The 27,057-nt window shown below is 45.6% G+C and overlaps 1 protein-coding gene across 1 annotated transcript; it reads left to right on the top strand.

Moving 5' to 3' along the window:
• The first annotated feature begins 310 nt into the window (after positions 1 to 310).
• Positions 311 to 4,249, top strand: FOXE1 (forkhead box E1). The gene has a single exon (XM_015117231.3). The coding sequence runs from the start codon at positions 998 to 1,000 to the stop codon at positions 2,114 to 2,116; it is 1,119 nt and encodes a 372-aa protein (XP_014972717.2). The 5' UTR covers positions 311 to 997; the 3' UTR covers positions 2,117 to 4,249.
• Positions 4,250 to 27,057: the final 22,808 nt, after the last annotated feature.

Below are 27,057 nucleotides of genomic sequence, written 5' to 3'. Positions count from 1 at the left end.
TTTCACCGCGAATACCAGCCCTTGGCAGAGACCTGAAAAATCTGAAAACTCCGAGTTCGGGCGCCGAGGTCTCCCGAGCGGGTTCCTGAACTCTCGGGGCCTCAGTCTCCCGATCAGGGCGCGAAGGGGACCGACCCGGGGGATCTCCAAGCGCCCTCCCCGCCCTGACGTTGTGGAGCTCCACCACAGCTGCTCCTACCTGGGGAGGTGCGCCCGAGACCCGGGGGGCGGGCAGTCGGGGGGCGGGCAGGGAACCGGTGCCGCCCCATGCTTCCTGGCGCCTTTAAGGAGGAGAAGCCGGCGGAGGGAGGAGCCGGTCCCGGTGTGTGCAGGAGAGCTCCTCGCCAGCGGTCCGCAGGGCTGGAGACCCACGCCGTGGAGCGGACCAGCCTCAGGTGGCCCCGCCTGGGCCCGCACCCAGACCTCGCTGCCCCCGCCTAGCCTCTCTGCCCGTAGCGCAGACCGCCGCCTTGGCCTCGCGGGTAGGGCATGGGCGGCCCCCGCCAGATCGCCCGGCGCCTGGACTAACTGACCTGGCTCTGGCCTTTGAGCCCGAAGCCTCTTCTGCGCGCACAACGTAGGCAGTAATCCTGAAACCAGCCGGCACCACAGACCAGCTGCAGCCACCCCAACCCAGGGATCACTTCCGGACCCCTCGACCGCCCGGCACCAGCGCGCACGGTACCCTTCAGCCGGCGACCAGAGTCCAGTCCCAGTCGCGAGGCCACCGCCGCTGCCCGCCTCGAGCTGCACCACGCGGGCTGAGCCGTCGGCGAGCGGGTCACTCTCGAGCTTCTGTCTGCACAGCGCCAGCCCCAGACGACGGACGCCGAGCCTCCAGCGCGCGCCAGCCTGGGCCGCCTCTCGGGGCCAGCCTGTGAGGATCCCCTGAGCTCTCCGCAGAGGGGCCAAGCGTGCGTTCCCGGGACCCTAGGCCCGCCCCCGCCCCCCGACAGCTGCAGGGATCCAGAGCCCGGGAGTGCGGGACGGCCGCGCCATGACGGCCGAGAGCGGGCCTCCGCCGCCGCAGCCGGAGGTGCTGGCTGCCGTGAAGGAAGAGCGCGGCCAGACGGCGGCAGGGGCCGGGGTCCCAGGGGAGGCCGCGGGCCGCGGGGCGGGCGGGCGGCGCCGCAAGCGCCCCCTGCAGCGTGGGAAGCCGCCCTACAGCTACATAGCGCTCATAGCCATGGCCATCGCGCACGCGCCCGAGCGCCGCCTCACGCTGGGCGGCATCTACAAGTTCATCACCGAGCGCTTCCCCTTCTACCGCGACAACCCCAAAAAGTGGCAGAACAGCATCCGCCACAACCTCACGCTCAACGACTGCTTCCTCAAGATCCCGCGCGAGGCCGGTCGCCCGGGTAAGGGCAACTACTGGGCGCTCGATCCCAATGCGGAGGACATGTTCGAGAGCGGCAGCTTCCTGCGCCGCCGCAAGCGCTTCAAGCGCTCGGACCTCTCCACCTATCCGGCCTACATGCACGACGCGGCGGCCGCCGCCGCAGCAGCCGCCGCCGCCGCCGCCGCCGCCATCTTCCCGGGCGCGGTGCCCGCCGCGCGCCCGCCCTACCCGGGCGCCGTCTATGCAGGCTACGCGCCGCCGTCGCTGGCCGCGCCGCCTCCAGTCTACTACCCCGCGGCGTCGCCCGGCCCTTGCCGCGTCTTCGGCCTGGTTCCTGAGCGGCCGCTCAGTCCAGAGCTGGGGCCCGCACCGTCGGGGTCCGGCGGCTCTTGCGCCTTCGCCTCCGCCGGCGCCCCTGCTACCGCCACCGGCTACCAGCCCGCCGGCTGCACCGGAGCCCGGCCGGCCAACCCCTCGGCCTATGCGGCTGCCTACGCGGGCCCCGACGGCGCGTACCCGCAGGGCGCCGGCAGTACGATCTTTGCCGCTGCTGGCCGCCTGGCGGGACCCGCTTCGCCCCCCGCGGGCGGCAGCAGTGGCGGCGTGGAGACCGCGGTGGACTTCTACGGGCGCGCGTCGCCCGGCCAGTTCGGAGCGCTGGCGCCGTGCTACAACCCTGGAGGGCAGCTCGGAGGGGCCAGTGCAGGTGCCTACCATGCTCGCCATGCTGCCGCCTATCCCGGTGGCATAGATCGGTTCGTGTCTGCCATGTGAGCCGAGCGTAGGGACGAAAACTCAAGACATGTCGGCTGTTCACACGTTCCCCGAAACCTGAGAACAGGAATGGAGAGAGGACTCAATTGGGACCCACGTGGAAAAGACTGAGCAGGCCACAGAGGCTCGGGTCTCCCCGCGCACAGCGTAGGCACCCGGTGTACTCTGTAAATGGAAGGAGGTGGGGCGAGGCAGCCAGAGCCCTTGGACTGGCACAGGGACCCTCGATGGAGCGAAGCCCCCAAAGGGGATGCTTTCTGGCATTCTATCGGAGAGGGTCCTTGGCGGTAACCAGAGGGAAGCGTAGTGTCAACACCTGAGACCAGGATCCAAATTGTGGGAAATCAGTTTCTGCCTTCCATGTACTGCCGGAAACTCGGGCATTTTTACGCGGTTCGGCCTCTAGTGCTTTTAACTGCTTTACTACAATAAAAGGCTCCGGCAGCCAGCGCCTTTCTTCCTAAAGCGAGGACAAATTTGCAAAAGAAGTAGCCTTTTCTTCTTCTTTTTTAAATGGGAGAAATCTCTGCTCTGGTTGACCTGAGCTAGTTTTCCCTGTCTCTGAGAACTGGAGACCTAGCTCCGAGTTGAACTGTGTCTCAGCGCTCCAGTCCCATCACTTGAACCTTCAGTCTCCCCCATCTGTTACACGAGAGGGCTACGGACTCTACCCACCGCTCCCGGGTTGTCATTCAGGGCCCCATCATCTTGGATGCTGCCCTGTGTATTTGGCAGCAATGGTGGACCACCCAGGGCCCCTGAGTAGCCACCCAAAGCTTACCCGCTGTTCTAGGGAATAGAAAAGAGCTCATGGCCAAGCATCTAACCTAAAGTCCCAGGATTGGCTCCAGGCAGCAATTATATCATAACTTATTGAACTTTTGAGCAGGTTGTGCTGGCAATTTCATAGCTGTTACTGCCCAGTCATAAATCTGGTTTTCCATTATAAGGCAGCTAGAAATGCATTCGTTCATTTGTCCACTGTTTCTTGTCATCACGCAGCCCTGGACCCAATGGGTGAACTAAAGTTTAAGGAGATGAGAGGACTCAGGGAGCCCACTGGTGACACCTTTCAGTAGCTGGTGAGGGCTCTTCCATCCTCAACACCCCCTGCTACACCTCAGCAGCCTCCCCATGCAAAAAGAAAAGAGAAAAGTTGGGGCAGTCAGTAAAGCGAGCTTTAGAAAGAAACTGGAATTTTAACTTCATTTTGTATCTTGTTTAAGTAGCAGACTCACTAAAATCAGAGAAAGTCCAATAACTCTCCCCCTTTCCCTTGAGAAATCTTTCAGTTTCGATTCTGGAGCAAAAGTTTTCAGCATTAAATATTTCAGAGGCTCCATTCACAGCTTTCAGATAAACTGGAGTGTTCAGATGGATTGTTTTAATAAAAATGTTTGAGCAAGTGAGTTCTGGCAAGAGAAACTCAGCCTCTTTCTGTATAAACTTAATAAGGAAGGGTCGGGGTGTGAAAAAGAAGATTGTATGAAAAACATTGGTAATTTTTATTTTTTATTTTTGGGACTGCACTATCCTGTTCATGAAGACATGTGAACTTGGTTCAGTCCAAATGGGGATTTGTATAAATCAGTGATCTCCATTAGAAATATGGTGCAAGCCACATATGTAATTTTAAATTTTCTAGTAGCCACATTAATAAAGCAAAAAGAAACAGGTGAGGTTAATTTGAATGATATACTTAACCCAACATAGCAAAAAATTATGATTTCAACATATAATCAACATAAAAATTGATAAAAATTGAGATGTTTTACTCTCTTTTCACATGAAGGCTTTACAATTTGGAGTGTGTTTTACACTTACAGCTTCTCTAAATTTGGACTAGTCACCTGCTAGGTGTTCAGTAGCAACACTGTATTGCACAATGAGGGTCTAGGTGCTGGCCCTTCCTGGCTTTGGTGGTGGTACCTGGAAGCACTTGAGTGCTGACCCTGCCACCCGTGGGCCCAAATTCCAGACCCAGCCTTGTGACCTTGGAAGATTGCAGGTATTGGGCGGCCCTCTTCTTCCTATGAACCTTTGCAGGTATGGAGTTCAAGGGTTCTCCACCATGCAGCTAGACAAGCTGGCTGTCCCAGGCGCAGAGGTCAGAATGACTTGCCTGGTTGGGAAGCATGGGGAAGTAAGAGTCCTCCACCCAGGAGTTTTGTTCTGGGCTGTGGAAGAGCCCAGGCGAGGGACTGGGGCTGAAGAAGGCTGGTTTTTGCACGTAGTTAGTGCTACAGTTGAGCCTTTCTCTGTTTCCTAATTAGCAAGTCCAGTGCTTTGACAGCACCATTAATCTTAAGCCAGTCCCTTCTCCTCTGGGGTCTTCATTTGTGAAATGGGAATTTGTGACTGCTACCTCAGATAATTTTCCTGAAGTTAAACGAGAGGAGAGGTGAAAAGTGCTTTGAAAACTGTAAAGCGCAGGGCACAGCAGGGTCGAAAGGCTTTAAATAAGCGCTGCCTTCTAACAGAGCCTTCTGGAGTGTCGTGATAAAGCCCCGGGAAGGAGAAAGGGTGGGAAAGAGCGGGCGTTTTCGTCCCCCATTCTACTTGTCAACTTGGGGGACAGGTAAGATTGTGCCAAAGGCGAGGGTCAGCACCTGGAGAGAGAGGACGCTGCGGGGAGGGACCTGGGTGTGTGCTTCAGGAACCCCAAGGGACACGGAGACGCGCGAGGGTTGGGATCAAGGCATTGAAGACAGAGCGACAGCCCTTCTCGGCCTCTCGCCTAGACACCTAGAGCTCGCGCACTGCCCAGGCGGGCTGGGAATGGACGCCGCGCGGAGGAGGGAGTACCTTGGAGACAGTGCTCCCCGCCAGGGGCCTCACCCACAGCGGGGTCACGGGCGGCCCCCTTAACCCGCGTGACTGTGGGATCCTGAGAACATTCCGCTGTGTGTCTTGAAACTTTCTAACCCTAGGAATTTGCAAACCCCTCCCAGTCTCTCATCTAGGGGCTCAGAGACTGGAGGTGCCTTTCTTTTTTATTTTTTTCTTCTTCATTTTATGAACACAGAAAAATCCGTTTGTCCCTCTCCGGGCCCTGCACCAGCCAGCGTCGTGTGCAGGCGCCCCCGGGCCGTGGATAATTAGACGCGTTCTTCCCTAATTGCCCAAGGCTCGTTAGAATTCTCCCTAGAGCTGTATCATGTATTTTCTTTCAAATTAACTTTGCTTGCAATTAAGCTTAGGGAACCAGCAACAAAAGCAGACTTGGCCCGAGGTCGTTCACTGCGAAAATGGATTAGAGAACCTTCTTCCCCAATTGAAGGGGGAAGATTCTTGCGGCCGGCGCTTTGGGGGAAGTGCCCCGACGGCAGAGGCCACAACAGGGGAGCAGGAAGCTGCTCACGGGAGTCGGCGTTGGCGGCAGCGGTGGCCTTCCTCATCTGGACGATGTGGGCTCCGAGAAGAGTCAGGATAACGTCCTCGAAATGACTTCTGTATGGTTTGAGCCCAACTCCACACCCATGACTTGGAGCTGCCCTTTGGAGTTACAGTTTACCAAACACATTCATGAACATAATCTCATTTACTAAGAACTTTGTGAGAATTTTCTTTTACTAAAATGTTTTCTTATTACAAAATCAGTACGTGTTCATTGTTTTAAAAGAAATAACAGGTAAGAAAAATAAAGAGGGAGGGAAATAACAGCAAAAAAATAATTTAAAAAAAAAACCGGTGGGATTGGGGACCCAAAGGAACCCATAGTTGGCCCAGAGAATGCGCAGTTAACGCTTAAGTATATATCTTTTCTGGAGTTTGTTTTTGCTTTTGTCTTTTCCCCTGTACAGGAGGCCTGAGTCTTGACTTTGTCACTAAATTGCTGTGAGGTCTTGAACAAGTTCCTTCTGGCACGGGGTGGGCCTGTTTCCCCATCTATAAAATTGGGTGCAGGTCCCCTTTTACCCTTTCACATTTTCTAACGCCTCTTACTTTGGTGACTTGCATGCAAGATGCACTTCTGCAAGGGCCAGGAGCAAGGCTTGGGGGCAAAGGGAGGCAAGCCCTCCCTGTTGGTTTACACAAGAGATGGAGGTCAGTTGCAAGGACATTCCCTGGGAGCTTGCTAGAAATGCTGGTTCTCTGGCCTCACCCCAGACCTCCTAGACCAGAACCTACCTTTCTATAAGACCCTTAGACGATTCCTATGCCCTGGGCAAAGAGGAGGAACTTTGAAAAAAATGTGTTATTGAGCTTAGAGATGCCAGAATAACTTCAAGAAGCCTCCTGTTTCTGGCCCGGAACCCCAGCTAGCGCTCCAGCACTATCTTATGGCTCTGACTGCAGAGAGCAGAGAGGGCAGGGTGGCAAGGGGACAGAGCTGGAGTGGAGTGCTTCATCTCCTCCTTTGGGTACTTTCTGAGTCTTGGAATCCTAGCCTTTAGACTGCACCTCATCTCCTGTTTCCAGCTATATGGGTGACTGTGACAATGACATTCAACAAGAGCATATCTGAAAACATCTTGAAAGCTGGGGTGACAGTGCCAGGGCAGGAAGCTAGGTCCTGACTCCAGGCTGAGGCACTGTAGGGACCTTGGGTTCGATCTCTATACCCTCCCTAAGCAGCAGTCAATTGCCTGAGTATAGAACAAACTTTGCCTCTGACCCCTCAGCTCCAGCCCCAAGTCTGAGGTAGTTGAGGGTTTAGGAGAAAAATTAAGCTTTCTGTTCAGGACACAATGGCCAACTGGAAGGGGTCCCTGCCTCCAAGTCAGTCTGGGCTGAGGGATCCTCTAGTAGAAAGCCTAAGGTCCTCAGTGGCCTAAGGAACCCTCCCCTGCCTTGAACACATACGAGCTTGGCTTTCTGTGTGTGCTCAGCCTATTCCTGAGGGTAGACATGACAAGATAACTAGGGGGAAATGTCCCTGATGAAAAGCAGTTCAGACAGGGGCATGTACCATGAAGGATGGGGCAGAGGCCCAGATTGGGAAAGCATGTTCCCAGAATCACATGGCACCACATGGGGAGAACCAGGACTCTCATCTGATTGCTAGTATAAGTTCCCAATAGGAATAAATAGGAATACTGTGTGTGTGGAGCCTCCATAGAGCCAAAGAAGTGACTTGTGACTTGCCCAAGATATGACAGCTATAAGTGTCCAAGCTGAATTAGAACCTATGCCTCCCCCAATGGAGACTGCATTTGATTATCATCTTAATGAAGGTAATATGGAAGTAAAAGTAATCCAGTGAGGATGTGAAGGTAAGGGCTAAGGAATGGGGATGGACTGCAGCGTGAGAGATGGACTTCCCTGTTAAATAAATAGCTTAGAACTACCTAGAGAGAAAGTAGTGTATTTAGTGCTTCTCAGGTCAAACTAAGCAACGAACAAAATTTTAAATGGGATGGACAGGCAGGGTGGGGGCGAGATGGAAGACCCTTAATGAGTTCTGCTCTCCTGCCCCTGCCCTGTCTCCAACATCTCCTCTCCCTGGCTGAGACCAAAGCCAGCCTTTGCAGAGCCCCTGGCATGGTCCTCAATGTGTGGCCTCAAAAAAGGAATGCTGTCTGCTCCCTGTGGAGTTCCCGATCCCCTCTGCCAGCCCCCCACTCCCTCTTCTGAGAACGGAAGCTCAGATTTCCAGCTCAGCCCAGAAGGGTTAACCAGGAAGCAGCTAGTCAGAGAGGCCCAGGGAACAACTGTCAGCCCCTCCCAGGGTGAGGAAGAGATTGGGAAGCCAGAATCGGGGTGGATCTCAGCCACGGGGCACAGCACCAGTTTATCTCACTATCTGAGAACCTGGAGCAGCTTCTCAAGTGGGGGTGATCAGGGCAGAGTCCCAGCCATGGTTTCTCAGGCATGGAGGTGCTCTGCAACCAGGCAATAAATTGAGAGCCACCACCTCCCAGGGCTCAACTCCTGCCTCTGCTCATGGCCCCAGCAGCCAGCCAGGGCCTCCAAAGAGTACTGCCTCCATTCTCACCCTGCTGCCAGCTTACCTCCCTGAAGCTGAGCTCCAGTCCTGTGGAGAAGGCTCCCTGCTGTCTGCAGTAGAACGCTTCAGTGCCTCACCTGGCACTTGGGACCCTCGGTGATCCTTATGTCAAACTTCTTGCCAGCCACCTCTCCCATCGCTGCCTTCCCACACCCCTAGGCTGCAGCCAACACACCACTTGCTGTTCCCTGTCACTCCCATGTGTTCCTGTCATCATGAATTTTCCCTGACCATTCCCTCTCCAGGAACCACCTAACTCCTTGTCACGCCTCCACGGCCACCAGCCCTGTGGGACCCTGTCATCTCTCCCGGATCACAATGCCAGCTCCCTAACAGGACCCCTGCTTCCTCCCCTGCTCCCTTGGCAGTTTCCCCTACAGCAGCCGATGTGTGACCCAGCTCAAAAGCCAACTAGACCATGTCACTCTCTCACGGAGGCCCAGACCTTGGGACCAGGGAGTGCAATTAGGAACATGGCATTTCCACGAGCAGTCCTGTGAAGGGTTTCTCACACTATGAAAAAAAAACTACATTTAATATGAGTGTTTTCAAAATTTTCCACTCCCACATCATAACACATTCTTTTATCCCAACTTTTTGTCAAAACCTCCCACAACTATTCAACGTTGTGTGAAGTGGGGTCTACCCTCATTTTCCCTGCACAGGTGCTCATAAAGAAAGAATGGTGTCCTCTCCTGGGAACTGCGGTCAGGGCTTTTGATGGCATGGACCAGATGGACCATGCTGAGAACAACTGTCCAGTGGGCAACTCCAGACAGGCATAAAACAATCCACCCTCTTTCTGGCATATAAATATCGGCTTATTTTGTTATCTGGGAAGAAAGTGTGCTAGACACTGTTAGTTGTCTACCCACCCATCTTCTTCACTTCTTTGCTCACAAGACCCTGGTTTTGTTCAGGTTTCAGTTGGTTGTGTCTTATCCCTTGGCGGTGAATCCTGACTTGCATAAGGTAAATGCAGTCACTATCCATCACTCTTGTCAGAGATTGATTTGGAAACAGGTACAGGACACTTTCTGGGCCAATGAGATGTTCAGGGAAGTCTGCTGTGGACTTCTGGAACACATTTATTTGGTCTTAACAAAAAATAGGGGAAGAGAAACAGCCCTTTTCTACCTCTGGATATTGAGTGTGACAACCTGGAAGTGTGGCAGCCATGTGGGACCTGGAGGCACCAGCCTAAGAGAACATAGCAGTCTGTTGAGGATGAGGATGGCAGGGCAGATACGTGGGGAGGGCCTGGGGACCTGAAGACATCACTGAGTGCTGAGAAGCTAACTCTGCAACTGTTCAACCATTCATGGTCCCTGGAGGCTCCTATTGCTAAGGATAACAAATGTCCTCCAAGTTTAAGGCTTTTTCTTTGGGCTTTCCCTTACTTGCAGTCAAATGTATCCTAACTGGCCAGGCACGGTGGCTCACGCCTGTAATCCCAGCACTTTGGGAGGCCAAGGCAGGTGGATCACTTGAGGTCAGGAGTTCGAGACTGGCCCGACCAACATAGTGAAACTCCATCTCTATGGCAAATACAAAAATTAACCGGGCATGGTGGTGCATACTTGTAATCCCAGCTACTCAGGAGGCTGAGGCAGGAGAATCGCCTGAATCTGGGAGGCAGAGGTGGCGGTGAGCCGAGATCGCACCACTGTGCCCCAGCCTGGGTGAGAGAGCCAGACTCTGTCTCAAAAACAACAATGACAACAACAACAACAACAACAACAACAAACAAATGTATCCTGACTGATACAGAAGGTGACCATGACAGGGCAGGGGAAAACTGATTCTTGATTTATTCCCTTTGAGACTTCTCTTGGCTTCTTATAAATAAATGTGCAACTAAGAGATTATCTAGCCCTACCCCTTGTTTTATGGAAGAGAAGCCAAGAGAAAGTAGCTTTCCATGGTTACAGTGAGTTCTCACTGTACACCCTAGTTCAGGGCCCTTCCACAGCTCCAGGGGTTCAGCAGGAACAAAACTAATAATAATCCCAACATTTTCCAAAAGCCACTTTGTTCAGGGGGTACCAGGCATCTTCACAGGTATTATCTCTTTGGATCCTCACAGCTTCCCTGGGAAGCAGCAGGTTTCAAATCCACCCTTTTCAGGTGAGGAAACTAAGGTCCAAGAAAAGGGGGTAATGAGCTCAAGGTGATGTGAACGTTGCACACACGAGGGACCAACCCTCAACCGGGGTGTAACAAATCCTCAGTAAAATGAACCAGAAATCTGAGGCCCCTTCCTCCCTGGATGTGGGAATCAGGAGGCTGGGAGAATCGCCTGCTAGTGTTGACTGGAGCTTGGGAATCCTCTGGCTTCGAGCCTCTGAGTGGGATGGATTCTCCACACGCCCCCAGCTTATCTCCACAGGGCATGTAAGGCTTAAAGATAATGTCTTTGAGTGTGTGGGTCCAGTTGCTTCAGATCCAACAAAGTAGGATGGTTAGTGACCAAGCTGAAAGGAACTGGCTTTTGCTAAAAACAAGCCCTGCCATTGTGGGACTCCTGTCACCCCACCCAGAACCCTCCCAGCCTCAGCTAGGGTTGGTTCCACCAAAGCAAAAGCTGCAGGAGCAGGCCTGTAGTTTACAGAACACCTGGGAGAGGCTGTGGGTAGCTGGGTAATTTCCAAATTAATTGCAGGAGAAAACTAACAAAACAATCTGCAGGCTAAGCATCCCGGGAGCTCACCCATGAGACTGACAGCCTGGAATCCAGCAAGTACAATGCCGCCGACCACAGACAGGAGGGCCCTTCCTCCTTTCGGGGAGGAGGGCTGACTTCCAACAAGGACCCGTCTGGGCCTGCAGCTGGGCCAAGAGGAAAGCAAAACTCTAGAACCAAAACAGCCTTTCCACCCAAAACCAAACTACAATGAACATAAGCAGCTTTCCCGGAACTGCAAGTTTGGTTAGACCAGAGAATGATCCCCTGATGGACGCCTTGTTTTCTCAGCAAGGGACTTTTGGGCCTCATTTTGAAAATTTCTTCCTAAATTCAACCTCAGGAAACTAAGGCTGCTCCCACTGCCCCCTGCAGACTATACACACAGGCACGAAATGAGCCTGAAGCCTCAGCTGTCCTCCTTTTTTTTCTTTTCTTTTTTCTTTTTTTTTTCTTTTTTTTTTTTTGAGATGGAGTCTCACTCTGTGGTCCAGGCTGGAGTGCAGTGGCGCGATCTCGGCTCACTGCAACCTACACCTTCTGAGTTCAAGTGATTCTCCTATCTCAGCCTCCTAAGTAGCTGGGATTACAGGCGCCTGCCACTACGCCCAGCTAATTTTTGTATTTTTAGTAGAGATGGGGTTTTGCCATGTTAGCCAGGCTGTTCTCGAACTTCTGACCTCAGGTGATCTGCCCGCCTCAGTCTCCCAAAGTGCTAGGATTACAGGCGTGAGCCACGGCCTGCTGTACTCTTCATAACCATCAAATCTTGCCTTTGTTGATACTTTGCAGCTTCTCAAAAGGCTGTCTGCCTTCATGAGAAAAGCACTGGTTTAAGTTCTGGCTTTGATACCTGAGAAGTCTTAGTGCCCCCAAAAATCCCCTAATGAGGTAGTGACTATGAACTAGGAATCAGTGGGAGCAGAGTTGAAGCCAGGCAGTCTGGGTCCAGAACTTCTTAGTAGGTGCATGCCACTGTGCCCAGCTCTATGTTTAATCTTTTGAGAAACCACCAAACTTTCCCACAGTGACTGCACCATTTCTCATTCCTGCCAGCAATGCATGAGGATTCCAGTTTCTCCACATTCTTACCAGCACTTGTTATTTTCTGGGGTTTTGTTTGTTTGCTTCTGTTTTCTTATAACCATCCTGGTAAGTGTGCAGAACTATCTCCTTCTGGTTGTGATTTGCATTTCCCTAATGACTAATAATGTTGAGCATTTTTTCATGTGCTTAGTGGCCATTTGTATATTTTCTTTGGAAAACTGTCTATTCAAGTCCTTTGCCAATTTTTATTGTTACTGAGTTTTAGATGTTCTTTATGTATTTTGAATATTAATTCCTTATCAGGTATATGCTTTACAAATATTTTCTCTCATTTACTAGGTCATCTTTTTCCTTTTTTTTTTTTTTTTTTTTTTTAGACAGAGTCTCGCTCTGTCACCCAGGCTGGAGTGCAGTGGCGCGATCTTGGCTCACTGCAAACTCCACCTCCCAGGTTCACGTCATTCTCCTGCCTCAGCCTCCTGAGTAGCTGGGACTACAGGCGCCCGCTATCATGTCTGGCTAATTTTTTGTATTTTTAATAGAGATGGGGTTTCACCGTGTTAGCCAGGATGGTCTCGATCTCCTGACCTCATGATCCGCCCGCCTCAGCCTCCCAAAGTGTTGGGATTACAGGCGTGAGCCACTGCGCCCAGCCTTCACTTTTTGATAGTATTCTTTGATGCATAGAAGTTCTTAACCTTGATAAATTCAATTTTTCTTTTTTGTTTGTTTTCTACTCTTTTAGTGTTATGCCCATGAAGTCATTGTCAAATTCAATGTCATGAAGATTTTTCCCAATTTTTCATCTAAAAGTCATATAGCTTTAGCTCTTCAGTTTAGGTCTTTGATTCATTTTGAGTTCTTTTTTGTGTATGGTGTAAAGGACCAAGTTCATTTTTCTGCATGATATATCTGCTTGTCTCAACACCATTTATTGATAAGATTGTGCTTTCCCTTATGGCAACCTTGAGCAAATCAATTAAATATATACATGAGGGTTTATGTCTGGGCTCTTTGTCCTGTTTTATTGGTCTATATGTCTGTCCTTATGCCAGTACTGGTTGTTTTTTGTTTCTTTCCTTTTCTTAGAGACAGGGTCTTGCTCTATTTCCCAGGCTGCAGTGTGGTGGCACAATCATAGCTCACTGCAGCCTCAAACTCCTGAGCTCAAGGGATCTTCCTGCCTCAGGCTCCTGAGTAGCTAGGACTACAGGTACACACTACCATACCCGTTTTTTGTTGTTGTTTTTGTTTTCTATTTTTGTAGAGACAGGGTCTCACTATATTGCAAGATGAGGCTGGTCTCAAACTCCTGGCTTCAAGTGATCCTCCCACATCAGCCTCCCAAAGTCCTCAAATTACAGACTTGAGCCACTGCGCCTGGACTGCCCGTATTGTTTTAATTGCTGTAGCATTGTAGTAAGTTTTGAAGTTGGGTAATGTGAAGCTTTCAAGTTTATTTCTCTTTTTCAAGATTAGTTTTGGCTATTCAAAATGCGTTTCATGTGGATGTAAGGATCGCCTTTTCTGTTTCTGTTGGAATTTTGATTGCATTGAATCTGTAGATCACTTTGGGTAGAATAGACATCTTAACAATATTAAGTCTTTCTATCCATGATCAGAGATGTTTTTCCATTTATTAGTGCCTTTAATTTCTTTCAGCAATGTTTCAGTCTGTCTTTCACCTCCTTGGTTAGATGTATTCCTATTCTTTCATTCTTTTAGCTGCTCATGTATTTCATTCTTAGCTGCTATTGTAGATGGAATTGCTTTTCTAATTTCCTTCTTAGATTGTTCATTATTGTTGGCCGGGCGCGGTGGCTCAAGCCTGTAATCCCAGCACTTTGGGAGGCCGAGGCGGGCGGATCACAAGGTCAGGAGATCGAGACCACAGTGAAACCCCGTCTCTACTAAAAATACAAAAAATTAGCCGGGCGCGGTGGCGGGCGCCTGTAGTCCCAGCTACTCAGGAGGCTGAGGCAGGAGAATGGCGGGAACCCGGGAGGCGGAGCTTGCAGTGAGCCGAGATCGCGCCACTGCACTCCAGCCTGGGCAACAGCGTGAGACTCCATCTCAAAAAAAAAAAAAAAAAAAAAAAAGATTGTTCATTATTGTTTTATGGCAACGCAGTTTATTTTCTATGTTGATACTGTATTTTGCAACTTTGTTGAATTTGTTTAATAGCTCTAGTAACCTTGTGGATTCTTTGGGATTTTCTACATATAAGATCATATCATCTGTGAATAGAGATAGTTTTACCTCTTCTTTTCCAATTTGGCTGCCTTTTATTTCTTTTTCTTTTCTAATAGCTCTGGCTAGAATTTCCAGTACAATGTTGGGCAGCATAAAGTAAGTATTCTCTTGTTCCTGTTCTTAGGGAGAAAGCTTTCAGTTTTTCACCACTAAGTATGATGTTAACTGTGAACTTTTAAGTAAATACCCCTTACCATTTTGAGAAATTTTCTCTCTATTCCTAGTTTTCTGAGAGTTTTTCATCATGAAAGGATGTTGGATTTTGTCAAATAATGCAACATCCTTTTCTGCATTGAGATGATCATGCAGTTTCTTCCCCTCTTCATTGTATAAAAGTGATGGATTGATTGACTGATTGATTTTCTTATGTTGAACCATCCTTGTATTCCTGAAATAAATCTCACTTGGTCATGTTGAAAATCCTTTTAATTTGCTCTAGGATTTTATCTATTAATCTTTTGTTGAGAATTTTTGCATCTATATTCAAAAGGAATGTTGGTCTGTAATTTTCTTGTAATGTCTATCTGGCTTTGGTATCATAGAAATGCTGCCTTCACGGAATAAATTAGGAAGTGTTTCCTCCTCTTCAATTTTATAGAAGAGTTGGTAAGAATTGGTTTTAATTCTTCTTTAAATATTTGATAGAATTCACCAGTGAAGCCATTTGATACCAGACTTATCTTGGTTGGGAGGTTTTTGATCACTGATTCAATCTCTTTACTTGTTAGAGATCTGTTGAGATTTTTGTATTTCTTCTTGAGTCAGTTTAAGTAATTTGTGTATTTCAAGAAGTTTGTCCATTTCTTCTAGGTTGTCTAATGCATTGGCATACAATTGCTCATGGTATTCTCTTATAATCTTTTTTTAAATCTCTGTGAGGTTGGTGGTAATGTCTCCACTTTCATTTCTGCATTTAGTTATTTGTGGACCACCTTTATTTTTTCTTTGTCAGTCTAGCTAAAGGTTTGTTCATTATGTTGATCTTTTCAAAGATCCAACTCTTGGTTACATTGATTTTCTCTACTGTTTTTCTGTTCTCTATTTGTTAACCTCCACTTTAACCTTGATTATTTCCTTTCTTCTGCTGGTTTTGGGTTTAGTTTACTCTACTTTTAGAAAAACTAAAATTTGGGCTGGGCATGGTGGCTCACACCTGTAGTCTCAGCACTTTGGGAGGCTGAGACAGGTGGATCATCTGAGGTCAGGCGTTCAAGACCAGCCTGGCTGACATGATGAAACCCCATCTCTACTAAAAATAAAAAAATTAGCTGGGCATGGTGGTGGGCACCTGTAATCCAAGCTGCTTGGGAGGCTGAGGCAGGAGAATCACTGGAACCTGGGAAGCGGAGGTTGCAGTGAGCCGAGATCACACCATTGCACTCCATTCTGGGTGACAAGAGCAAAACTCCATCTCAAAAAAAAGAAAAAAAGAAAAAGAAAGAAAGAAAGGAAAGAAAAGAAAAGAAAAGAAAAAGTAAAATTTGGTGTAAAATTAGGTTAGTGACTTGGGATCTTTCTCCCTCTTTAATGCAGTTACTTACAGCTATAATTTTTCCTTCTGAGCACTGTTTTCATTGCATTCCATAAGTCTAGATGCGCTGTATATTCATTTTCATTTGTCTCCAAGTATTTTCTAATATCCCTAATATCCAAATAAGTGATTTCTTTTTTGACCTATTGGTTGTTTAAGTTTTTAAATTTCTATAGATTCGTGAATTTTCTGTGGGTTTTTTGGGGTTTTGTTTGTTTGTTTGTTTGTTTGTCTGTTTTGAGACAGGGTCTCACTCTGTCACCCAGGCTGGAGTGCAGTGGTGTGATCTCAACTCATTGCAATCTCCACCTGCTGGGCTCAAGCGATTCTCATGCCTCAGCCTTCTGAGTGGGTGGGATTACAGGCTTGGGCCACCATGCCTGTCTGATTTTTGTATTTTTAGTAGAGATGGGGTTTCACCATGTTGACCAGGCTGGTCTCAAACTCCTGACCTCAAGCAATCCACTCACCTCGGCCTCCCAAAGTGCTGGGATTACAGGCACAAGCCACCATGCCCAGCCCTGGTTTTATTTTATCGATTTCTAACTTCATCCTTTTTTGGTCGGAGCAGATACTTTGCATGATATCTATTTGTTAAAATCTATTAAGACTTGTTTTGTGGCCTAATATATGATCTATCCCAGAGAATGTGCTACGTGCACTTGAGAAAAATATGTATTTTACTGCTAGGAAGAGTCATGTGTATATGCCTGTAAGGACTAGTAAATTAATTTTTGTATATGGTATGAGGTAGGGGTTCAAATTCATTCTTTTGTGTGTGGATATCCATTGTCATGGCACCATTCGTTGAGGAGACTATTTTTCCCGTGGAATGGTCTTGGTACCCTTGCCAAAAATCAATTAGTCATAGGTGTATGGGTTTATTTCTGGACTCCATATTCTATTCCATTCATCTGTATATCTATCCTTACACCAATATCACTTCAGTAAAGTTTTCTAGTTTTCAAAAAAAAAAGGAAAAAAAAACCCAGCAGATTCAACCCACTTTCTTCTGGCCTTTAAGTCCAACATGATAATTAGAATGAACTGCTTCCAAAAGGATGTGAATAACACACCTTACAACCTGGACTGAGGTTTTTTCATAATTACACTCATGACTTCTGCTCCAATCTGTGTTTGAACACTCTTTGAGTGAGAGGCAGTGTTTCTTAACATTCCCTTCTGCATATCCAGAACAAATAATACAAAGGGAATCTAGAAACTACCTAAACCAGATCCTTCTGACAATGCTATAGAAGAATTAGCTAGGATATGCCATATTTTAAAGTACGGCCATGAGTTCAAAAAACAAGTAACACATGGACTAGCTGGGGAAGCCACAATGGGTAACAGCATGTGTTTAAAAGGCTTTAGCCAACGCTAAGCTCCCTGTGAGTCAGGAAAGTCATGAGGCTTCCATAATAATAAACTTCATTTGTAGCAGCATTAAAAGAAATAGAGTGCCCAGAGTGAGGAGGCGATGGTCATACCTGACTTTGCCCTGCTCAGGGTGTCTGAATTGCCCATGAGCTTCACACTTTTTGATGGACATTGATTAACTGGACTATGTCATAGAAGACAAATGGAATGGGGCAGTGGCTACAACCTGTGTCCCAGGAGGAATTGGGTGAATTAGGCTTGCGTAGCCTGAAGAAAGCCAGGCTGGGGTACATTTCCATTTCTTGAAGTGTCTAAGGAGTTTCCAGAGTGGAGAAGGCAGGAGAGGGAGCATAGATAGGATCAATGCTGTGTAGCATCAGATTTCAGCTAATGAAAGGAAGAAGTTTCAGATAATTGGAGGCAGCCAAGGGTGAATGTAGCTGCCTCAGGCAGTAACAAGCTCTTCGTTCTGGAGGGGTGTCCAAACAGAGTTGAAAACACAGTCAGTGGGGATGTTGTAAGGGAATTCATTCACTGGGTGGGGGTTGGGTCCAAATGACTTTCTTTTTTTTTAGAAAAAGTCTTGCTCTGTCCCCCAGGCTGCAGTGTGATTCTCCTGCCTCAGTCTCCTGAATAGCTGGCATTACAGGCACGCACCACCACACCTGGCTAATCTTTGTATTTTTAGTAGAGACAGGGTTTCACCATGTTGGCCAGGCTGCTCTTGAACTCCTGACCTCAAGTGATCCACCCACCTCGGCTTCCCAAAGTGCTGGGATTACAGGCGCGAGTCACTGTGCCCAGCCCCCAAATGACTTTTGAAGACTCTTACAGCCCTAAGTCTCTAGGATATCAGGCATCCACTTAAGACTCATCTACCTACCCATTTCTTAATTCTACACCCATCCTCTAACAGGCATTCAAGTGACACTCCAAAGGAACAAGGCATTGCAGGCTTTCTACAGGACTATCAATCAGGGTTCTTTGGTTGCAAGTAAAAAAATAAAATAAAATTCTGAATAATTAAACAGTAACAGGAACATATTAGAAGGCATGAGACAGTTCAAAAAACTCAAGGGAGAGCTGAAAAATCAGGCCTCAAAAGAGGACATAATTCAAGACAGTAGCTAATACGTAGGCTCCAGGAACTAATGGATGAGTTGTGAGTCCACTGTCAAGGTAAAGTTGTCACTTGCTGAGCCACTGAGCTCACAATTCAGCTTCCAGGGACACCATGGGTAGTATGTGATATCTCCAATATCACATACTTCCCTTGACTAGTAGGGGACAAAGCACATTGACCAACAAGACAGTTCAATCATGACCAAATCCAATAAAGAAGTCTTCCACAAACCAAATGTAAATCAGGAAGATGTTATTAGAAGAAAGGGATCCTGGGCTGGCACCATAAAGGATTTGTGCCTTGTTTTTTTCAGGTTAAGACAGCAGGGACTGGCCAAGGAGGGAAGGAGACTCTAAAGTCTGTTCCTCCAAACTTTCCCATTGCAGTGAGAGCAATAATTTCCCTGACCCTATAAAAGGCATGTAAAGTGTATCCAGTTCAAAGAGCTTGGGTAACATCGACACTTTGAAATGTGGGGACAGATATCTTGGTGGAAAAAGCACTGAGACGTCTGTTTCCATCAGCAAAGAAGACTAAACACCAAAGGAAACAACTAAAATATCTGAATAAAATATCCCTTAAAATGCATTGCTGAGTCGGCAAGAAATTTTTTAAAATCCACAGAGGCCCAAAATGAAAATGAAATCAGGAATTCTTAGAAATGAGCAAGCCGTAATTGCCCTGAGGGTAGCTGCCAATCCCGGAGGCTCAGCACTGTTTTGTAGGCTTTTTGAGGTACAAGAGACAAGAAATACTCATCTAGGGCCTGTTCAAGGTAGAGAATGTACAACAAGACTATACAAAACTTGAGATTTCCAAAGGTCTACATACTCAGAGTAGGGGTGAATGAATATAAGCTTATTTTCTTTTTGCCTTGTGTATCCCAGACATGGAGCTGAAAATGACCCAAAAGTGCCACAGGGGATAAACCAAAATGCCCCCAAAAGCCTCCTCTAGTCAAATAAGCAGAACAGGGGAAGCCTAGCAAGATGGAAAACTTTTAGACAATAACTGCTCCCCTCTAGCCAAACACTACAGAAAACTGTGACCCCAGGCGTAACCATACCAAAAAGGTCAAGTGAGGAGCCTAGGCACAACTTCGTGCCGCTGTGATAGGTTGAATGATGGTCCTCACAGATATCCAGGCCCTCTGAAACTATAAAAATTCTAGAAGATAACACTGGAAAAACCCTTCTGGATATTGGCTTAGGTAAGGATTTCATGACCAAGAATCCAAAAGCAAATGCAATAAAAAGAAAGATAAATAGTTGAGACTTAATTAAACTAAAGAGCTTTTGCACAACAAAAGGAACAGTCAGCAGAGTAAACAGACAACCCACAGAGTGGGAGAAAAATCTTCACAATCTATACATGTGACGAAGGACTAGTATCCAAAATATACAACAAACTCAAACAAATTAGCAAGAAAAAAACAAACAATCTCATCAAAAAGTGGGCTAAGAGCACGAATAGATAATTCTCAAAAGAAGATACGCAAATGGTCAACAAACATACAAAAATTCTCAACATTACTAATGATCAGGGAAATGTAAATCAAAATCACAATGCGATACCACCTTACTCCCACAAGAATGACCATAATCAAAAAAATAAAAAAATAATAGATGTTGGCGTGGGTAGAGTGAAAAGGGAAAATATACTTCTACACTGCTGGTGGGAATGTAAACTAGAACAATCACTATGGAAAACAGTGTGGAGATTCCTTGAAGAACTAAAAGTGGAGCTACCATTTCATTCAGCTATTCCACTATTGGGTATGTATGCAGAGGAAAAGAAGTCACTATATGAAAAAGACACTTGCACATGCATGTTTATAGCAGCACAATTTGCAATTGCAAAAATGTGTAACCAGCCCAAATGCCCGTCAGTCAACAAGTGGATAAAGAAACTGTGACATACATATATATATATATATATATTATATATATATATATATATAGGAATACTACTCAGCCATAAAAAGGAATTAATTAATGGCATTTGCAGCAACATTGATGGGATTGGAGACTATTGTTCTAAGTGAAGCAACTCAGAAATGGAAAACCAAACATCATATGTTCTCACTCATAAGTGGGAGCTAAGCTATGAGGATGCAAAGGCATAAGAATGATACAGTGGACTTTGGGAACTCTGGGGGAAAGAGTGAAAAGGAGGTGAGGGATAAAAGACTACACATTAGGTTCAGTGTGTACTGCTGGGGTGATGGATACATCAAAATCTCACAAATCACCACTAAAGCAATTACACATGTAACAAATACCACCTGTTCCCCAAAAACCCATGGAAATAAAAAAATGAAAAAAAAAAAAAACACAACTGAATGCTCCTCCACCAAAAATTAAATTAAATTAAATTAAATTAAATTAAATTAAATTTAAAATATGGAGCCATGCTAAAACAAACAAAAAGGATATCCAGGTCCTAATCCTTGGAACCTGTGAATGTTACTTTGTGGCAAAAGGGACTTAACAAATGTGAGTGATAATTTTCTAATGGAGAGACTACACTGGATTATTTAGGTAGACATTAATGTCATCACAAATGTTCTTATAAGAGGGAAGTGGAAGCCAGGTACAGTGGCTCACACCCATAATCCCAGCACTTTGGGAAGCCAAGGAGGGAGGATAAGTTGCCAGCCTGAGCAACAAAGCAAGACCCTGTCTCTATAAAAAAGAAAAAAAAAATTTAATTAGCCAGGTGTGGTGGTGCATGGCTGTAGTCCCAGCTACTTGGGAGGCTGAGGTAGAAGGATGTCTTGAGCCCAGGATTTCAAGGCTGCAGTGCTCAATGATTGAGCCACTGCACTCCAGCCCAGGCAAAAGAACAAGATCTGTCTCTAAAATTTAAAAAATAATAATAATTAAAAAAGAAAGAAGCAGAAGATTTTATACCCCCAAAACCAGGATGTCATGATGAAAGCAAGAGATTGCAGTGATGTGGCCATGAACAAAGGAAAATTTACAACCTCTAGAAGTTGGAAGAGACAAGGAACAGGTTCTCCCCTGGGACTTCCAGAATGGCAAGAACTAGCCTTTCTGACATATGATTTTAGTCCAGCGAAACTGATTTTGTGCTTCTGACCTCCAGAAGTACGAGAGAATAAATATGTGAGAGGTTTTTGTTTTTGTGTTTGTTTGTTTTTGAGACAAGGTCTCACTCTGTTGCCTAGGCTGGAGTACAGTGGCTCAGTCATGGCTCACTGCAGCCTCAGCCTCCTGGACCCAAGCAGTCTTTCCACCTCAGCTTTCTGAGAAGCTGGGACCAGAGGCAAGTGCCACTACACCTGGCTATTAAAAAAAAAACAACCCATAGAGATAGGGTCACCCTATGTTGCCCAGGCTGGTTTCAAACTCCTGACCGTAAGCGATTTCCTCACCCTGGCCTCCCAAAGTGCTGTGTTACAGGTGTGAGCCACCGTACCCAGCCAATGTGTCATTTTAAGCCACCGAGTTTGTGGTAATTTGGTTTAGCAGATGTATAAAACTAATATAGATATCCACAAGAAACTCACTTCAAATGTAACAATATAAGCACGTTGAAAATAAAAGGATCAAAAATATGTATCATGCAAACATTAATTAAAAGAAAACAGGAGGGCTATATTAATATCTAATAAAGTAGACTTCAGAAGTAAAGAAAATTACAGGAACAGAGAGAGACGTTACATAATGTTAAAAGGGTAAACTAACCAAGAACACATATCAACCCTAAATGTGTATGCACCAAAAAACAGCCATAAAATATGTAAGGCAAAAATTGATAGAACTGAAAGGAGAAAAAGACAAATTTGCAGTAATAATTGGAGACTTGAACATCCATCTATCAACAATTGATAGAACAAGAAAGAAAATCAGCAAGAATATGGAACTCAACAATAGCAACAACAAGATCTAACCAACATCTGTAGAACACTCTACCTAAAAGCAGAATACATATGCTTTTCAAGTGCCTATGAAACATGTATTAGCATAGACCATATCTTGGTCCATTAAAAGAAAATAAAAGATAATTGAAATCTTACAGAGTGAGTTCTCCAAAGTCTTCAGAAGTTCTCTGAGACAGATAACAAGAAAATCTCTACACACTTAGAAATTTCTAATTAGTCCATGGGTCAAAGAGAAAGTTTCAGAAATATTAGAAAGGGAAAAGCATGAAAGTGAATGAAAATAAAGATACAACATATCAAAATTTACAGGACACAGCTAAAGCAGTCTTGAAAGGGAAATTTGTAGCATTGAAGGCATACATTAGAAAAGAAGAAAAATCTCAAATCAGTAACCTAAACTCCCACTTTGACTTAGTCCATTTTGTGCTGCTATATAATAGAATACCTGAGACTGGGTTATTTACAATGAACAGAAATTTATTGGCTCATGGTTCTGGAAGCTGTGAAGTCCAAGATTGAGGAGCCAGCATGGGTGAGGGCATTCTTGCTGTGTCATCTCATGGTGGAAGGGCAAAGAGAGAGCAAGAGTGGGCTGAACTCATCCTTTTATAAAGAACCCATTCCTGATATAAAAGCATGAATGGTCACAAGGGCAGTGAGCTTGACCCAAACACTTCCCATTAGGCCCTACCTTTTAACACGGCTACACTGGGAATCAAGTTTTCAATACATGAACTTTGTGGGACACGTTCAAACCATATCACACCTCAAGAAGGTGGAAAAAGAAAAAAATCCCAAAGCAAATACAAAGAAAGAAATAATCAAGAGCAGAAATCAATGTAATTGAAAAAAGGAAAACAACACAGAAAATACAATATTTCTTCCTTTCCAATCTATATGCTCTAATTTCCTTTTCTTGTCATTTTGCACTGGCTAGATCATTCAGCACTGTGTCAAATAAGTGTGGTGAGAGTGGATATCCTTGCCTGGATCTTGATCTTACAGGAAAACGTTCAGTGTTTCACCATTAAGTATAATGTTAGCCGGAGGTTTCTGGTGGATATTCTTTTTTTAATTCTAGTACCCTTGCCTTTACATAAATTTTATAATAATCTTTTCTACATTAACAAAAGCTCTTGTTGGGATTTTAATAGAAATTATGTTAAACCTGGTATATCAATTTGGGCATTTTATAGTTTTTAGCATACATTTCCTGGTACCAGTTTTGTCAGATTTATACCTAATAATTTTTTTATTTGAGTGATTATAAATGGTATTATATTTTTAATTTTGATGTCCACATGTCCATTGCTAATATATATAAATCTAATCAATTTTAATGTTTATGTCGTATTCTATGACCTTCCCGGACTTCCTTATTAATTCTAGAAGTTCTAGGCATTATTTACCCAATTTCAAGACTTGTTTTGTAAACAGTTGCAGTAATAAAGACTGTGGTATCAGACAAAAACATAGATCACTAAAACAGAATAGAGAACCCAAAAATTGACTACACAAATATACTCAACTGATTTGGAAAAGATGCAAAATCACTTCAATGGAGGAAAGATAGCATTTTCAACAAATGGTGCTAAACAATTGTACATCCACAGGTTAAAAAAAAAAAAAACTCAAAGAATCTTAAGTAAGCCTCATACTTTACACAAAAACTTAACTTAAAATGGATCATGGACTTAAATGTAAAATGTTAGACTATAAAGCTGTTAGGAAAAAAAATAGAAGAAAATCTTTGGGATGTAAGGATAGGCAAAGGGTTCTTAAACTTAGCACCAAAAGCACAATCCATAAAATGAAAAGTTGCTAAATTTGACTTCATTAAAATTAAAAACATTTGTCTTTGAAAAATCATTTTAAGAGAAAGAAAAGACATGCTACAGACTGACAGAATGTTTGCAAACCGCATATTTGACAAAAGATTTATATCTAGAATATACAGACAACTCTCAAAACTGAACAGTCAGAAAACAAACAATCCAAGTAGAAAATGGACAAAAAACACAAAGAGATGTTTCACCCAACGGGATATACAGCTGACAAATAAGCACATTAAAAGATGTTCAACATCAGTAGCGATTGAGGATGTGCAAATTAAAACCACAATAGGATAGCACTGCACACCTATAAGAATGGCTAAAATAAAAAATACTGGCAAAGAATCAGAGAAACTTGATCACTCATACACTCTGGTAAGCAAGGTAGCAGAGTAGCAGTTTCATTTTTCTTTCTTTCTTTTTTTTTTTTTTTGTGTGTGTGAGACAGTATCTCACTTTGTCATCCAGGGTGAAGGCAATCATAGCTCACTGCAGCCTTGAACTCCCAGGCTCAAGAGATCTTCTCCCCTTCATCTCCTGAGTAGCTGGGACTGCAAGCACCTCCACCACATCCAGCTTAATTTGTGTGTGTGTGTGTGTGTGTGTGGAGATGAGGTCTCACTGTGTTGCCCTAATTTTGTTTTTGTTTTTGTAGAAATAAGGTCTTTCGGCCGGGCGCGGTGGCTCAAGCCTGTAGCCCAGCACTTTGGGAGGCCGAGACGGGCGGATCACGAGGTCAGGAGATCGAAACCATCCTGGCTAACACGGTGAAACCCCGTCTCTATTAAGAAATACAAAAAACTAGCCGGGCGAGGTGGCGGGCGCCTGTAGTCCCAGCTACTCGGGAGGCTGAGGCCGGAGAATGGCGTGAACCCGGGAGGCGGAGCTTGCAGTGAGCTGAGATCCGGCCACTGCACTCCAGCCTGGGCGACAGAGCGAGACTCCGTCTCAAAAAAAAAAAAAAAAAAAAAGAAATAAGGTCTTTCTATGTTGCCTAGCCTCGTCTCGAACTCCTGGACTCAAGTGATCCTCTTGCCTCAGACTCAGGAGTTACTGGGATTGCAGGTGTGAGCTACCACACTGGGCTGACAGTTCCTTCTAAAGCAAAACATGCACCGACCATACAATTCATTAGCTGCACACCTGAGAATTTATTCCAGAGAAATGAAGAATTATGTTCACACTAAAACTTGTACTTGAACATTTATAGAAGCTTTATTTACATAGTAGCAACAAATAATACTGGGAATAAACAGATGTCCTTCAACAGGTTAAATATGGCACATCAGTGGTTAAACTGTGGTACATCCATATCATGAAATACTACTCAGCAATAAAAAGGAATGAATTGTTGATATATACAACACTTATCTGTAATCTTCAGGGAATTATGCTGAGTGGAAAAAGTCTATTTCAATATATAACATTTATATATCATTGGTGAAACGAAAAAAATATAGAAATGGAGAACAACTTAGTGATTGCCCAGAGTTAAGGAGTGGGTGTGGGTGGGAGGGAAGTGGCTGTGAACATAAAAAGGCAATATGAGTGGTGCTGGACATGTTCCGATGTTGATCTATGTAAGTATATCCTGGTTGTGATACTATACTACTGTTTTACAAGAGGCTACTCTTGGGTGAAACTAGGTAAAAGATACACAGGATCTCCATGTATTATTTCTTGCAGTGCATGTTAATCTCTGAGCATAAAAAAGAAAGTCACTGATGAATACATGCCTTATGATTCCATTCATTAAAAATGCAAAATGGATAAAACTAAATCATATCTTTCTTGTTTAGGGATTCATACCTCTAGGAGTGGTGTTAGAAATACTTTCAACTAGTTTGAAAGATTCGTCATCCAACATCCCCTAAGAGCAATTAGGTTTACTTATCTTTGAGGGGGGAATAATATAGGAGTTATTAAGAAATTATTTTAGGCAGACAGATAGTAAGGGTAAAGGTTCTCAGTGGAAGTTTTCCCGTTATAAGAAAAACCCCCTCGCCCCCAATCATCTATTTTCTAACAGAAAAGGCAGCTTGAAGGGCCCGGCAGGCAAGCTTCGATATGCAAATGTTGGCCATTAGAAACTGGGTTCACTCTGTATGGTGATTCCTACCATCTTCTCCTTGTCGCCACTTGTGCCAAGTGTGACAAGTGTGATGGCCACCTCCAGATGTGTTCAGAACATCATGGCGACTCGCATTTGCATATTAAAGGGCTAAGGTGGGAAGGCCAGGGTTTTCATGGGCTATGTGAATGACACACCTGGTCAAACCAATCCCCTGGTCCCTATGCAAACCAGACACTGCCTCCTCCGGCCTCCCTATACAATGGACTGCCTTTCTGCTGCACACAGGGTTTCTCTTTGTTCCAAGTCCTACTCCCTTGTCTTTGTATGGGGGAGATGCTTTCTTCTTTCTTCCTTCTTTCTTACCTTTTAAACTTTTTGCTCCTTAAAACCAAAAAAATAAAAAAATAAAAAACTTTTTGACTAGTTCAGCACCAACCAGTCAGAGTAGACACCCAGCCAATCGGAACAAATGCCAGCTATCAACAACAGGAAACACTGTACTGTACCTGACTTAGTGCAAAGGGGCCTGGGAAATGGAGTTGCTGGCTGAGCAATTGTTGTGCAGTGATGACTCACACCATGGTACCAGATGCACCCATCCTGGTAGACAGCTAGCTGGCCCTGCCTCAAATCACATAAGGTACCACCAGCTTCCATCTCAGGTGTCTGCTTTCAACCCCTGCATGTCCCCTCCACCACACCCTATCATCCAGACCAGCTAGTCCACCCAAACCATTTCAATGGCAGCAAATGACACACTTCCAGTGTGGTCAAGGAGGGGAAGGTGAGGGAAACTCTCGTCTACAATGGATTCTCAAGTCAGCACACCCACCCCAGCCTTCCCGCTCTTTGCTATTAGACAAATGATGAGACTAAGAGAGGAAAAAGGCCCTCCTTGGGATTACCCAGCAAGTCAGGAGCAGTCCAGGACTCTGGCTGCCTGCACAAGGCTGGCAGCAGTGGGACATGTCTACCCACCTTTCATGGAAGCAGCCCAGGGAATTAGTCCCCATGCCAACGCCTGGCTCTGGGGTTCCTGACACCTTTTCTTCGATCTAGGCCCTTTCAAAAGGAGCATTTCAAATAGGAGCCATCAACACTTACAGAGGGTGAGTCTTAATCCACAGAGAATCATTAGCTTCACCCAAGTGATGGGCCATC

Source organism: Macaca mulatta, chromosome 15, assembly GCF_049350105.2.
Source record: "Macaca mulatta isolate MMU2019108-1 chromosome 15, T2T-MMU8v2.0, whole genome shotgun sequence".
Classification (NCBI taxonomy): domain Eukaryota; kingdom Metazoa; phylum Chordata; class Mammalia; order Primates; family Cercopithecidae; genus Macaca; species Macaca mulatta.
This window is presented reverse-complemented; position numbering and strand designations above follow the sequence as displayed.

Excerpts from the sequence above, each read along its gene's own strand:
- FOXE1 (XM_015117231.3), top strand. The coding sequence starts at position 998 with ATGACGGCCGAGAGCGGGCCTCCGCCGCCGCAGCCGGAGGTGCTGGCT.